We start from the raw sequence: 13,977 nt of genomic DNA, 5'->3' as shown, positions 1-13,977 counted from the left end.
TAATATTCTCTTAGACAGCGTAGAATCCCTAGCTTGGGTGCTCCTTAAACGTCGTGAACGATGATTTTTAGCGATTTCACGGTACACCAATTTTGGCAGGGCGGTTCCTTCCTTCGTAGAGCAAAATTCCAAAACCGGAATCGTGGTAGAGCGAGCGAACTTAAAAGACGACCGACGCGGTTACTTTGCAATCTATCCTTCGACAGGGAAAATATATTCGTGGTTCAGGGAGCTCGTAATAGAAGCAAGAAGCCGGCAACTCAAGAAGCAGCACGACATCGGTTCCAGGTGTTAATAATCCCGTGGTAATTGTGCCTCTGCAGTGCGGATAATTCCTATTAAATGCCACTAAATACTTGTTTGTATACAAATCCCGCTGCGCTACACCGGGACTCTTTTATACTTCTCTCGAGGATAACCGAGACTTCCTGCCGTTGTGTCGATGAAAATGGTATTTATCACTTGCTCTGTGAATTCAGTACCGTGATAAAATTAGAAATAAATACAAAATGTATTATAAAAATTCTTAGTATATAATACTAATATACAAGAATACGATAATGAATGAAAATTTAATTAAAAAATAGGGAAAGAGAGAAAAAACTGTATTTACCTCTTTTTGCAATATTTCAACATCAAATATCTTTGCAAGCTAGTTCTTTGATGACACGATTCTTCAGAATCAGAGTACGGCGTATCCAATATCATACCATCAAGTCTAGATGCATTACTGAGATATGATGCGTCGCGTATCGACCACGAAAGTACATTTCAATGGCGGGCATCCGTGTTACATCGCAAACATCGCCACATTCCTCATTGACACGTAACCCGAACGACGCCCTATAGAGAGCCCGTCGATCCCATAGCGAGCGAGCAGTGCCTGATAAGAGACAGGGTGGCCCCGATGGTTCGGATGAGCTCGGATTTAATGGATGGATGAAGGATAGATTCTGCAGATACATCAGAGGACCGGCGCGATATCTCGCGCAAACATCAGGACGAAAGCACGTTACTCTCTCTCTCTCTCTCTTCCTCTATCCCTCTGCAACCCCCTTAACCAGCTACCCCTGATCGGCCTCCGACTCTTTCACGCAGCTACTATCTTCCTCTTGGATGCTATACTTTCGTTTCTATCCCATTCGAAATCGCGCAGTCTCTGTTTCTCTCTCGCTCTCTTTTCTCTTCTATCTCTCATGAACGGATCGCATCGCCTCTAATGGTGATGCATTCGCTTTATTTCTCTTCTTTTAACATTCTCTGTCGATCGGCCGACTCGTCGAGCCTTCTCTTTCGCGCTTGTTAGAAGATGGGATATCAAGGTGAATAATGTACTTAAGGGGTAGCTCTTGCGCGCTCGGCTGCAGTTAGATTAGGGATCGCTCGGATGATATGCCTGAGAGATTAGCACATGTACGCTCTTGTTATGTATATTACGCGTCGGGGATAAAACTTCTTTTCCATGTAATGGATACGCGATTAAGTATATGAGGCTCATGATATTTCCACTTTTTACACGTAACGGATATGTGTATCGAAATAATTAACTGCAAGTTCAATTAACGAAATTTCATTGACATCACTCTCATTCGAAATTATTGAATACCGTAATTCTCGAATTTAAATTAGCTGGAAGACTGGATGGTCTTAATTAATATCGACATATTTAATAATAAATATCTACTATTGGAGACGCGCGCTTAACATATTTTTTATATTATATATTTAAAAAATTCGCAGAAAGTATAATATTAATAGATATTTTAAAAATGATTAATTACAACATCAGTATTTAATATTGCATGCAAAATTAACAAAAAACATCTTGATAAAAATTATATTGAGGGTAAGAAAAATATATCTAATTATATTATTGAATTGTAATTTTTTGAAATTATGTCTTCGCTATTTGCATCAAAGAAAACTATTAAATCGGACTAATGACGCATATTAAAAAATACTTAAATTAAGTTGAGAAAAATAAATGATGATCCACTGGTATCGATGAATTTATTGCATCGGATTGATTCATATTTACAACAGGGACACATACATATGCATTTTCATCTACTCTACCGATTATCTACATATATAACTTTTCGTTTTTAATTACGCTTGATTAATTCACCGCGATTACCTGCCGCTTATCTAGCTCGCACAATGCATGCACAGACAAAAGTCCGTTACGACCCGCTTCGTTAAAACAAATTTTCAACACACAATAGAACAAACTATCCTCGTTGTATAATCAATTTTGTTTCGTATAACGCGGTGGTTCAGAATAATTATTTTATTGCATAAACAGAGAAAATAGCATTTAGTTTGCCTTTTTTCAGTTTTTTACGAGACGTAAATAAAAATGCATAGATGGATATACGATATTATATATAATAATAATAATTTTTTTATAAACATTCTTGATTCTATTGCAAAGCTCTTAATGATCGTAGTCACATTAGCCACAATGATCATGATTTAGCTCTAATAATTACAATAATAATAATAATAATAGTGACCAACATTTTATTTGCTATCTATATTCGCTTAAAGCTACTATCACACCGATTTATACATTTGCCTAAAAAGTAGATAGATATGCGATCAATGTGTAAAATCGCTCCGTATGCTCATACGTAATTCTAGATTCTTTTATCTATTTCGCGATACAAAAGAATCTCCTTTAATTTTCGTGTTCGATTATTATACATCAATTATATCCCAATAAAATAAAATTTTTATTTTAAATATACAATTTCTTAATAAAAATAACAATGACGAGAAAATGCGCAGTTTGTTTTGGAGGTTTTGAAATATGAATTTGTTGATTTATCCAAGTTACTCTGTCGGTAGTACTTTTTAAGGAGATTGAATTATTTCATATTATTTTTATGTTACAATGATCTATGATTATACAGAGAAAACATGGAAATATTGATTTTGAAACATGAATAAATATTACATTGAAAATAAATAGATATATAAAAGAATATCGATTTAGTTTTTACAATAAATGCAAATTTTGATTTTCAAAATCCTCGTCAGACAAACGCATATTTAGTCTAAACTTTTGTTTCTGTCACGCAACAGAGCAATTAATAATGGAACTCGGATAAACACTGCATGAGATCTGGACGAATTTTTGATAACTCTTTTGGACGATTTCACCATAACTCTCTCCGTCAGTCTCTGTGTTGAGACAGCCCTAATTACAAATTACTTTACTAATATCTCTCGTCCATCGTTTACGCGTTAATGTATTTGCTTTGCACATATATATATTTACAAATATTTACATATAAAATGTAATAAGCCCGCAGGAGTCCATTGATGCAGTCATCGATGCCCAAAATCGATCATTAAAACCCTTTCCAATTGACGAAGGGACTAATAGGGCAACTGCGTTCTGTTGGTTTATGGAATTATGCGATTGATTTCGTTCGCGCTACGAATTATTTGCACTATCCAATACGTCGTCTGGTAAATATCCCGCAAAATTACATATTGCCCAGACTGTTATAACGGGTACAATCCAGTTGGAAGTTTGACAATTATATCTCTATATACAGTATATTCTATGGACGCTAATAAAATGTAACGTAAATTTAGTCAAGAATTTTTAACGGTGAGATATTATAAAAATGTGGAAAAATCAATTTTGTGTGTGTGTTACAATATTTTTATATATAAATTTGAAAGAATAAATTTGATAAAAATTTAATTAACGTGTCAGAGTTACGTTATAAAAATAGAGAACTACCGGAAATACCGTTATCTCGATATACATATAAAGGTAAGAAAATCGAGTGATAATTTTATTTGAATCATTCGTTATATTTCGCTTTTCAATTTAACTTTAATCTCAATTTTTTAATCATGCAGATGAACAACCAACTGTCGAGATTTTATCGAACAAACCATCAATATTACTTATTTCTTGTTATATATTAAAACTTGTGTTGCACTTACAAGAGAGATTTTATCGGCTCTCGATCACGTTTTCAAAATGTTGTATACATTTTTTCTCAGTTAAATATATATCGTGAATGTATTTTCCGATTCATCGTTATGACAAAAGCGGGATATATTTTGTCCAAGCAAGAGATATCGGACGCAAATTCTTTGGCGTTTTTCCTCTCTGCCCTTTATTTCGAGGTTTGCGCTAATTGGCCCATGTCAGCCGAGTAGCAAGGTGAGCCGAGAATGAGCGGATACTGTGTCTTCCTAGGATAATGCATGTTTTCGCTCTGTCACAACATCTTACTAAGAGAATGGTAACTCGTAGATCCAGGCGGGGCAAGTATAAACGGATTGACAATCGAGTGTTCCGGACCATGGTACACCGACGAGTAGCCCGACTGCTGGTTATGACTCTGGCCCGAGGCGTCCAATCCGCTGAGAACCGGCGAGCCTGCGTCGTGCAGCTTCCGCATGTGCTTCTTCAGGTCGAAGTTCCTGCAGAAGCCCTTGCCGCAGATCTTGCAGGAAAATGGTTTCTTATCGTTGTGCGTGTGCATGTGGAAAGTGAGATTGTAGATCTGATGGAACGCCTTGTTACAGATGTTGCACTTGTACGCTTTCTCGCCGCTGTGCGTCAACTTGTGATTCTTGTAGTTGCCCTTCTGGTGGAATCCTTTGCCGCAGAACTCGCAGACGAACGGCTTAAAATTGGCGTGTATTCGCGTGTGGGTGTTCAGGGTCGAGCTACGATTGAACGCCTTGCCGCAGGTCACGCACTTGTGCGGCTTCTCGGCGGTGTGGATGATCTTGTGTCGGCAGAGGGTGCTCGCTTGCCGGAAACCCTTGCCGCAGATCTTGCAAACGAACGGCCGGGCGCCCGTGTGTACCGGCATGTGTCGCGTAAGATTGTAATGCGCGTTGAACACCTTGCCGCACTCCGGACAGGTGAAGGTCTTCTGTTTATTCACGGTGCCGAGCTCGCCGCGCGGCGCCGGACTCTTCTTCCGCTGATTCTCCGGCGACATGTTGGCGAGACTGAGCCTCGAGGATGCCTCCTGAATGGTCGTCGGAGGTGGCGAGCTCTGGGTGACCGAGGGGGTCGAAGCGGGTGGACCCGGGAAGGCCCTCAATAAGGGACTAGGATAGTACAGCGGATAGTATTTGGATAATACAGGGTAATGCTGCAGCAGATCCTGGTGCCTCAGTGTCGGGACGTACTTCTCGAACGCTGACTTCAGATGCGCCGAGTACGACGGAGAAGAGATGCTCGGTGGTTGTTGCAAAATTGTCGTTGCTGTCGTCGCTGGTACCGTAGGCGTTGCTATCTGATTAGCGTTTTGCTCGGTCAGTCGCTTGTCCGGCTCCATAATCTTCGCGATAGAGAAGGTGAGATTGCGACAGGGCGTTGGGGAGGTCACCCTCTCGGGCGGCAGGCTCGTCGGTGTCTCGGTCGCCATTGTGCTGCCCGTCGCGAATGGTTGCATGGTAGGCCTGCAATGAAAATACTGACTGTCAGAGACGGTATTTCCCGGGGCGTCGGGATTTTCATGGTCGAGGGTAAATCGCGTAGAGGGGTTGGGAAGAACACTCCCTACGCTTAACACCGCCTACTGATTTCTGTCGGGATTTTAACGCCCCGTGAGTATTTTGCCCGAGAAAAGTATTCTTTGTTTAGAAATGCTACATTTTTGTATGTTACGTGATTTAATTTGTCATAATTAAAATATAATGTTAATTAAATTAATGAAAATATTTTTTACTTACTCGTATGAATGTGCTACAATAATAAATAAATTTGATTATGTACATATGTGTATGTATTATTTCTCTCTCTTTCACGTATTTCATTTTCTCAATTAATCAAAATAACAAAAAATATTTACAAGAGAATTTTACTGAAAAACATAGTATAAATATATCCATATATACATATAAATACTTTCTAATTATTAGTCTAAATATGGGTACATTTAATTTGTTACTTCAAAATTTAATTTTTTAATTTAAAGTAATATGAGAAAGTAAATTATACATGAAATTTAAAAATATATAATAAAAAGCTATTCAGAGATAAAGATGTTAAATCGTTCATTATTCGTTGACAGCACATTCAATATGCGCTGGGCTTTACTAATCGTTCAAAGGGGGAATATCCAAATCATGGCGATCAATTTGATGACTTCGAGGGCCGCTAGTACTGGCAATTCTCCCTTCGCAGCCCCCACGTTAGTGTTTTAGCACACATCGAAACCCACATGTCAGTAAATCCGAGTGAAACATGTGGTACCGCTATTATATCCACTCAATTGGACCTCGCATTCACAGAAAGAGAAGAACGCCGGGTATAAAACAAGGAATAGAAGTAAACGTCGGCTTTTAACAAGAAAATGCGACGATTTACTATTCTCGAAACGATTCCAATATTTTCCACGCCATTTTCTACTCGTAAACATTGTCTCTAATTATTTTAATCGAAATTGGATGCATAATTTTTGAATAACACATAAGAGTTTTGTGTTATTCGGTAGTTTTATCATTTATTTAAGTTTCTCTCGTGATTAAAAAAATTATAGTCTAAATAAAAGACGATACAATTAACTTTTTACGAAACTATATGACACATTTGTTATTCCTAATACAGTACACATTTATATTGTTAATATTATATTTTCAAATACTCAATGAAGTGTATCTTTCGATGAAACGCATCTTACTGCCAAAATGAATATTTAATAAGGTATAGATATTTGAATGCAAGTGACAGCTGTATATGTGAGCACCCATTAAGCATATGCAATATGAGAGCAGGGAATGAATGACAGAACTGAATGAGACGCGAAATGGTCAGCACAGTAGAAGAGCAAGCTTTCCCGGAGGTATCGTGAAAGATTTGCACGTTGAAAAGTAGAAATGTTTGCTCCGTGGAATGGCGTTATGTTTGGACTTGGAATGACGGCTGGAATTGGATGGGATTTTGTCGGCTATCCCACGAAATACTCCCGGCGCGACCGTCGTCGGATCTTGATTCAAGATTTACGATAGGACGAGATTCTGATTGGAACAAGTATAGCTAGCAATGCATTCGCCGAACTTTTTGCTGCTGAAGAATGAAAAATTATATTTATATATTTCTTGGCTGAATAATGTTTATCAAAAGCTCCTTCTATTATATTTTATTAGTAATTTTTTTATTTTTCTTTGTTTAAATAATTTAATAAAAATCGATTTTTATCTATGGTAATAAATAGATTTTTATTGTATTACAAGTATCTTTTAATCAACTTTCTATAAAATTATTATGGTTTTTATTTTAGTTTATCTTAATTTTTATTTGTCTACCTGCATAATTTGCAATCGTCATTGTTCCTAAAATCCTTACCAAATCTAATAAAAATGTTTCAACAAAAATTAAACAAAAATACAATAAATAAAAATGATAAAATTTCCAATAAATTTCGATTATATAATTTTTGATGAAATTTATTCTAATGATCCATAAATTCCTTTCTCGTCACCAGGTCGTACATCATAATGCGGCATATTTACGCTTCAACTATCTCCTTGCTTTTGTATACTTCGCCGGAAATTTTTCCGAAAAGCTCAGAAGAACGAAGTTGCTGGATGGAACGCAGTGGCTCTTCGTAAGTCCCGCCCATCGTCGGGTACCTCTCGATTGTGCCTCAGTCGAAGGCAGCCCTAATAACCCGGCGCAGCCTGGTAGGAAAAGCTACCCCCGGTGTGAGAAGCGAGACTCGAGCAGGGAAAACGGTCTTGCCTCGTAGTTCGAAACCCGCCCCTGCTGTCTATAGAAGAGCCAAGCACCGACAACGTCGTCGCGACGTCAGCTTCCAGCGCCATGGAAGGGCGCAATCGTCGACCGAAGTGTACCGCCGACAAAAGGACGCGATTATGTATCACGCCAAGACTCCTCTCGGAGCTCTTCCAAGGTAAGCCTGAAGCAGCCGTCATCTCTCGCGTCACTTTGCGTCTTTGTGACTCCGTTTTTCTCTCCGTGCTGCTTTTGTTTTACTAAATGCTGATGTATTATTGATGTTGCGAATTATATACATATTCATATTTCTAATTGATTTATTACTTTTTGCTTTCGGAATAATTGATCAAATAATTCATTAATTAACATTTCGTTATATTTTCTCAAACAGATTTTCTATGTTTTAAAAATTTGATATTTTTATTATAAAAATTAAAATAAAAAGTAGACTAATAAAATCCAGAACAAAGAGTAGAAAGACGCAATTAAATTATGTAGCAATTTGTTTAATTATATAATGTTTCGGTACTCTCTAGCAATCTGAATAATAAGAAAACAAATTTATTTGTCTTGACTTTTAATTCCCTCCAATTATCAATTTTCGTCTTCGGTAATCCTCCTTAATGATTCCAACTATTGAGAGATAAAAAGATTAATGAGATGATCGACATTATTGTAAAATGAGCCTTTATCTCTTAGCTAATCGCTTTATCCGCCTTAACTAATAGCTCTTCATCCTTTTTCTCATTTAGTCTTCTTTCTTATTCTTGCTCTTCTTGCCTCACTATAATATATTCTCGTTTTCTTATCTTTTTTTTTCCTTAAACGTGTAAAACTCTATCTCATTCGCGTGCCTCCCTTCCATCCTCTACTATCCTCTTTTCTTCAACTCTCCACGTCTTTATTTATTTTCTACTTCTCGTACGCGCTACTCTCTGCCTATTCTCTTCCTCTCATCGATCCCTCTTATTCTTCCACCCTTTAATTTTAATCCTTCCCTCACGTGATTTTCTCTTCTGCTTCATCTCTCTTCGCGCTGATCGCCTTCTCTGTTACTCGTCTCCAACATTATCTTCAGCTCTCTTCTCACACTCTCCTCATTCACACGCTTCTCCCTCTGCTGTCTTCACCCTGCCTCACTCATCCTCCTTCCCATTCTCACGCTTCTCCCTCTCCATCTCTTTTACTATCTTCCTGCCCCCTATACTCTCGCTCCCTCTCCCATTTCGCACGCTACCTGAAGCTATACTTTCGTCCTTCTCTTCGGTATCGCGTCAATCTGTATCTCCTTCCCACTATCCTCTTCTCGTTTCACTCCAGTCGACAGGGATAGCAAAGTGAGAGCCGCTGCCGACGGAGGGGATGAACGAGAACAGATTGGTGGAGGCTATCATCGGTCGCCCGAGGGTGCAAGAAGCGAGGGGTGGCGAATCGCGTCGTGGTGGGGGCTAGCATTGTTACAGTACTTAACGAGCGGCCGTGGCAATCAGTATCGTTCCCCGCTACCGGGACCCGTGGCACCCGGCAATTCTACCAATTTATATCAATCCCAGCCGAAGTATGGCCGACACGCAGCCAGAGACCATTTTGTTTTCTTAATGCCACTCGACCCTATCGACAACGTGTCCCACGCGATCGTCGACGCGGCCATTTGCTCCTTTCGGAGGCTGATGTATTTTCGCTCCAATTGTTCTCTCTTTGTGCGAGAAAAAAACATACTGGCCGAATAATCATACACAGTCACCCAGATAAAAGGCCAAAAAAGGGGATAAAAGGGGGATGCTCTGGCAAAAAAACGTGTATATAACAAAAAAGAGATATAATCATTCTTTTTCTTCTTGACAATTATATTTTTGCATATATATGGAGAACATGTATGTATAATTGAAATAGGAAGATGATATGAATGTATTATGATGTAAACTGATTGTGAATGCATCATTGATTAAACATATTTATGTATAAAATACAGATGCTTCTATCTTCATGCAAAAAAAGATACCTCTCTAAGCGGAGAACATGTATGTATAATTGAAATAGGAAGATGATATGAATGTATTATGATGTAAACTGATTGTGAATGCATCATTGATTAAACATATTTATGTATAAAATACAGATGCTTCTATCTTCATGCAAAAAAAGATACCTCTCTAAGCGGAAACATGAAAAATAATTTAAAGAATCATATGTCAATCCTTTTTTATCAGAAATGTTATATTTTTGAATAATTGAAGAGAGAGAAATGAACTGCGAAATAAACTTAACATCGAGGCACGAAATGTTTATAACGGACGTTGCAAGTTTTGTATAAAAGACGCGCGGACTACGCGAAGCTAAGAGCCGGCTTTCGTGACTGGCTCAATAACACGGCAACCCCTTTGCGAGCAAGCGATCTATCTACTGGTAGGGATTAAATCGCGGGCGCTAAATGTACAAAGTTTACCGATGTGGTTACAAACGATCCGAAGAATCCAATCACCTCCAGTAAACTATTAACGAACGATGAGCGGATAGCTACGGACTTAAAGAAAGTTGAAGAGACTCGAAGGAACTTGAAATGGCTTTGCAAATTTGTTCGTCTCGTTGTCAGTCTGTTAATTATCTCTCTTTCTCTACCCTTCGATCCCTTTCGACCATCAAGATTTCGTTCTTTTATTTACTTCCTATCATAATCAAAGAAACAATTAAGATATTATACTCAACTGGACGTCATTCCACTGTTGCCTTTACAGTGAAATACTTTTTAGGGGCTCGTCCCCCGACTTGCAAATGCGACCGTCTGAGAATCGTCAGTTATCTTTCTTCGAGTTTCTTTAGATCTTTTGTGACTAATGCAGTAAGGATAAAAGAGCGGTATCGCTCTTATATTTATTGAATTGTTCTTTCTATTTACACACGCTTCTCTTTCTTGCATTAATTTAAAATTCCAAGTGTCATGTATAAAAAAATATTTTATTAATAAAACAAGGGGAATGTTTATAATTATTTTACAAATATATATATAATTATATAAAAGTAGATAATTGTTAATTTATATTTAAAAAATTGAATCAGACTTTTTGTTAATTTAATTTTTCCGTCTATTATGTTCTTCTAAAAATTATATATAATATTTTATATAACTCTTAAATATAACTTGAAAAATCCTAACTTCAATATGTTTTTAAAACACACAATTTAACTAAAACGAAAATTTTAATTGATGATGTTTTTCGCAGCCTCGCAAAGACATGCACCTAGTTGCTCCCAAAACAGTAGGCGCTGTGATTCGAATCGGTGAATTCCTTGTATGAACATTCTGGAATAAGAGGGTGAAAGTGGGCGGATAGCGATTTCGCGTGTACAAGGTGCATCAATCACCGCGGCCTTCTGTGAGTATACCTGCTCATGAACTCAGACGCCCATCACTCTTCACCGTTAAGTGGCGATAAGGGAATAAGGTGCGCCACAAAATTCCTTACCCGATCTTTTCTACGAATTGCGATCCTTGTTTCGAAATATTGTTTGTTTTATTTTAACTTATTTAATCCTGAAAATATGATGTATTTTGTGCAGTATACATATATATATATATATATTCGCGTATTCAATTTGCACTAATCAATTATTTTCAGTTAAGAGAAGAGAGAGAGATGCATTCTTTATTTTAATTTATATTCATCCTAAAAGTTATAATACAAGTGGCATAATCAATTTCGTAATAATTTTGATAATAGCTTGTAATAACATATAGAATCTTATATAATATTGTATATTATAGAAAATTATGAAAAATATTCATAATACTTTTGTAACCTCCAGAAAAGGAAGATATCCCTCTTCACAGGGTATCAAAAATTCTTGAAATTGTCTTCGTTCCGAATCAGACCTATTAACAAATTCTCTCTCATTGTTCCATCTCCGACAGTCAACCTTTCGTGATACGGCGCGTGAACGGTTGACATATAATTAGCATTTGGGGCAACGAAGGCTTGGCTGAGGATGACAGGAGGCACAATGCACGCACCCTTGGTTTGTCCTCTGTCCCATAACTCGGCCACAAACCCGCCCTCCGTATTCCATTCAGTTGACGAGATGTAAGCCGTTTCGAAATTAGTCAGCTTAATCGTCTATAGGGTCGCACTTTTACGCGCATCTTCAAAGATCGCGTATATGATAATCGCGATATCGTAGTGAATTTTGTAGAATTTAATTAGATAAGCAGGTAGTACTTTAATATTTGTAAAAAATTTACAAATTTATATTTGTGAAAAATATTATACATTATACATTTTTTTATCAATTTAATATATAAAATGTGCTAAAATATTTAAATTCTAATCAGATTAGAAGGGAGTTGTTTGTAATGTCATTTGCCTCCTCACATTAATGATCCTTCATTAATAATAATCAGCCTCTATTTATAATATAAGTGTAATATAATTTAAATTATATTACACTTATATTATAAATATAGACTGATTATTATTAATATAATATAAATAAAATATAAATATAATATAAATAAAATAATATAATATAATATAATATAAATTAATATAATATAAATTAGAACTCGAGAATTTCTCAAATTATTTCAAAATATTTGTTAAAAATAGTATACTTTATAATTAACACTTTATAAATAATAAAAGCAGGAAAATAGGAAATAAACTTTCGATCAAAGTTTTCAAACACATATTAATGCAAGCGTGAGTACATCGCAATAATGTCTTTACGTAAATCGAGACGAACTAGGACTGAATTTCGAAGTTTCACGTTATGAGGAGAGTCCGCAGAGGAGGGTGATTTAAAGTTAATTGGAGAGCGGCGACGCAGCGGCGAGGGGTATGGAGGAATAAATTGCGAGTCGACGAATCAGGGGATTGGTGTATTCCGACGGTATTCCGGATTAAGTCGTTCGGTTATATGCCGTTTACATTGCGTCCCGGCAGTCTCTCCCGAATCATTCGGGGGAATTGCTTAATTTTAAGAAAGTTCCCGGTAGGTTTACCAAGTTGGACTTTGACATCCGACCAGCAGAATCGAGGACGCGTCGTTGAACGCGCAATCCGCAATTTTATTACTTCGAAAAATATCAGAAAATTTAATTACAAGAATTAAGTTGTCCGCAAAATATATCATTATCAAATAATTATTAATTAAAAAATCTTGAGTCGTTCAAAGTCAAATATTAATTGAAATTGTTCTTTTTATACCATAAAATATATTTTTGAACAAAGATCGGTTTTCTCAAAATTTCCTTTAAATCATAAAATTGTTGCATTGTCCTAAAAAACAGTTTTCACGAAGAGTTTCATCAAAAGAGAATAATCGAACAGTGAAGGAAAATGCGATATAATCATTTTTTATATAAAATTATTAGAGAATGTTCTTACGATCATTAACGAAAAACACGAATGTGAAAGTTTTAAGTCCCGATATCGATGAAAATAACGTACGATTCAGAAGTGAGATTTCGGTCGCTCGAATCGTTAGAGCCGCACATATGAGCAAACGTTAAGGGTTGAAAAAAAATTGGTGCCCACGTGCGTGCCCGGATGAATGCGAGCAGCTTTGCAAAATGGCAACGGGTCCCGCTGGGCTCGATACGTACGCCCGGAATTCACTGGTGTTCGACATGTCGTCGAGCAGTCGAGAGAGGAGTTGGCAGGGGGTTCACAGCTGCGCAGTCTACGGGGGGTTAGTGTTCTCTCCCACCCGATGACTGTTGCAGCCCCCGTTGGAGCACCGGAGGCACCTCGTTATCACTAATTCTTTCTTCTCGTTCTTCCTTTTCCAACTTGAATCCCTTGCGCGACCGGCTGCCTTCGTAAACGCGCCTCCGTTTTCACGAAGAATTGAATACGCGATCCGTAATATCGCGTAATTTGTGGCAACAACAGAACAATTGTTCTGTAACGCTTATCGCATACGATGCCGAAACCGATGACGCAAACGTCGTATAATATATTACCATTTTTTGCACAAGGCCTCGTATGTAGGATCGTAATTTCTTCACTCGATAATATCAAGATCCTAACTAACCGTATGCACATTCGCATGCAAATTCGGACCTTGCGATCGTGAATGCTATCATTGAATGTTAAACTTTTCGACTGAATGGTTGTAGTATCGTAAATTCAACATCATAATCGTAAACGTGACACAAGACGACGGAGCGACTAATTGAGCTTGTAACCCGCCTTCTCGCGCACTCGAACGCAAGATAAATCGAACGTAAATTCTGACGTTTCGACCGTACG

General features: G+C 37.4%; 1 protein-coding gene across 1 annotated transcript in view; it reads right to left on the bottom strand.

Annotated features, from left to right (window-relative positions):
- Positions 1-1,993: 1,993 nt before the first annotated feature.
- Positions 1,994-13,977, bottom strand: part of LOC114932585 (uncharacterized) — a 30,467-nt gene continuing 18,483 nt past the window's right edge. Inside the window, exon 2 of the mRNA XM_029304860.2 lies at positions 1,994-5,448. Within this exon, the coding sequence (XP_029160693.1) occupies positions 4,248-5,441 (1,194 nt within the window). The 5' untranslated portion in view covers positions 5,442-5,448 and the 3' untranslated portion in view covers positions 1,994-4,247. The remainder of the gene's footprint in view (positions 5,449-13,977) is intronic.

Source organism: Nylanderia fulva, unplaced genomic scaffold (genome assembly GCF_048542155.1).
Source record: "Nylanderia fulva isolate GAGA-0341 unplaced genomic scaffold, ASM4854215v1 Scaffold13, whole genome shotgun sequence".
Lineage (NCBI taxonomy): Eukaryota > Metazoa > Arthropoda > Insecta > Hymenoptera > Formicidae > Nylanderia > Nylanderia fulva.
This window is presented reverse-complemented; position numbering and strand designations above follow the sequence as displayed.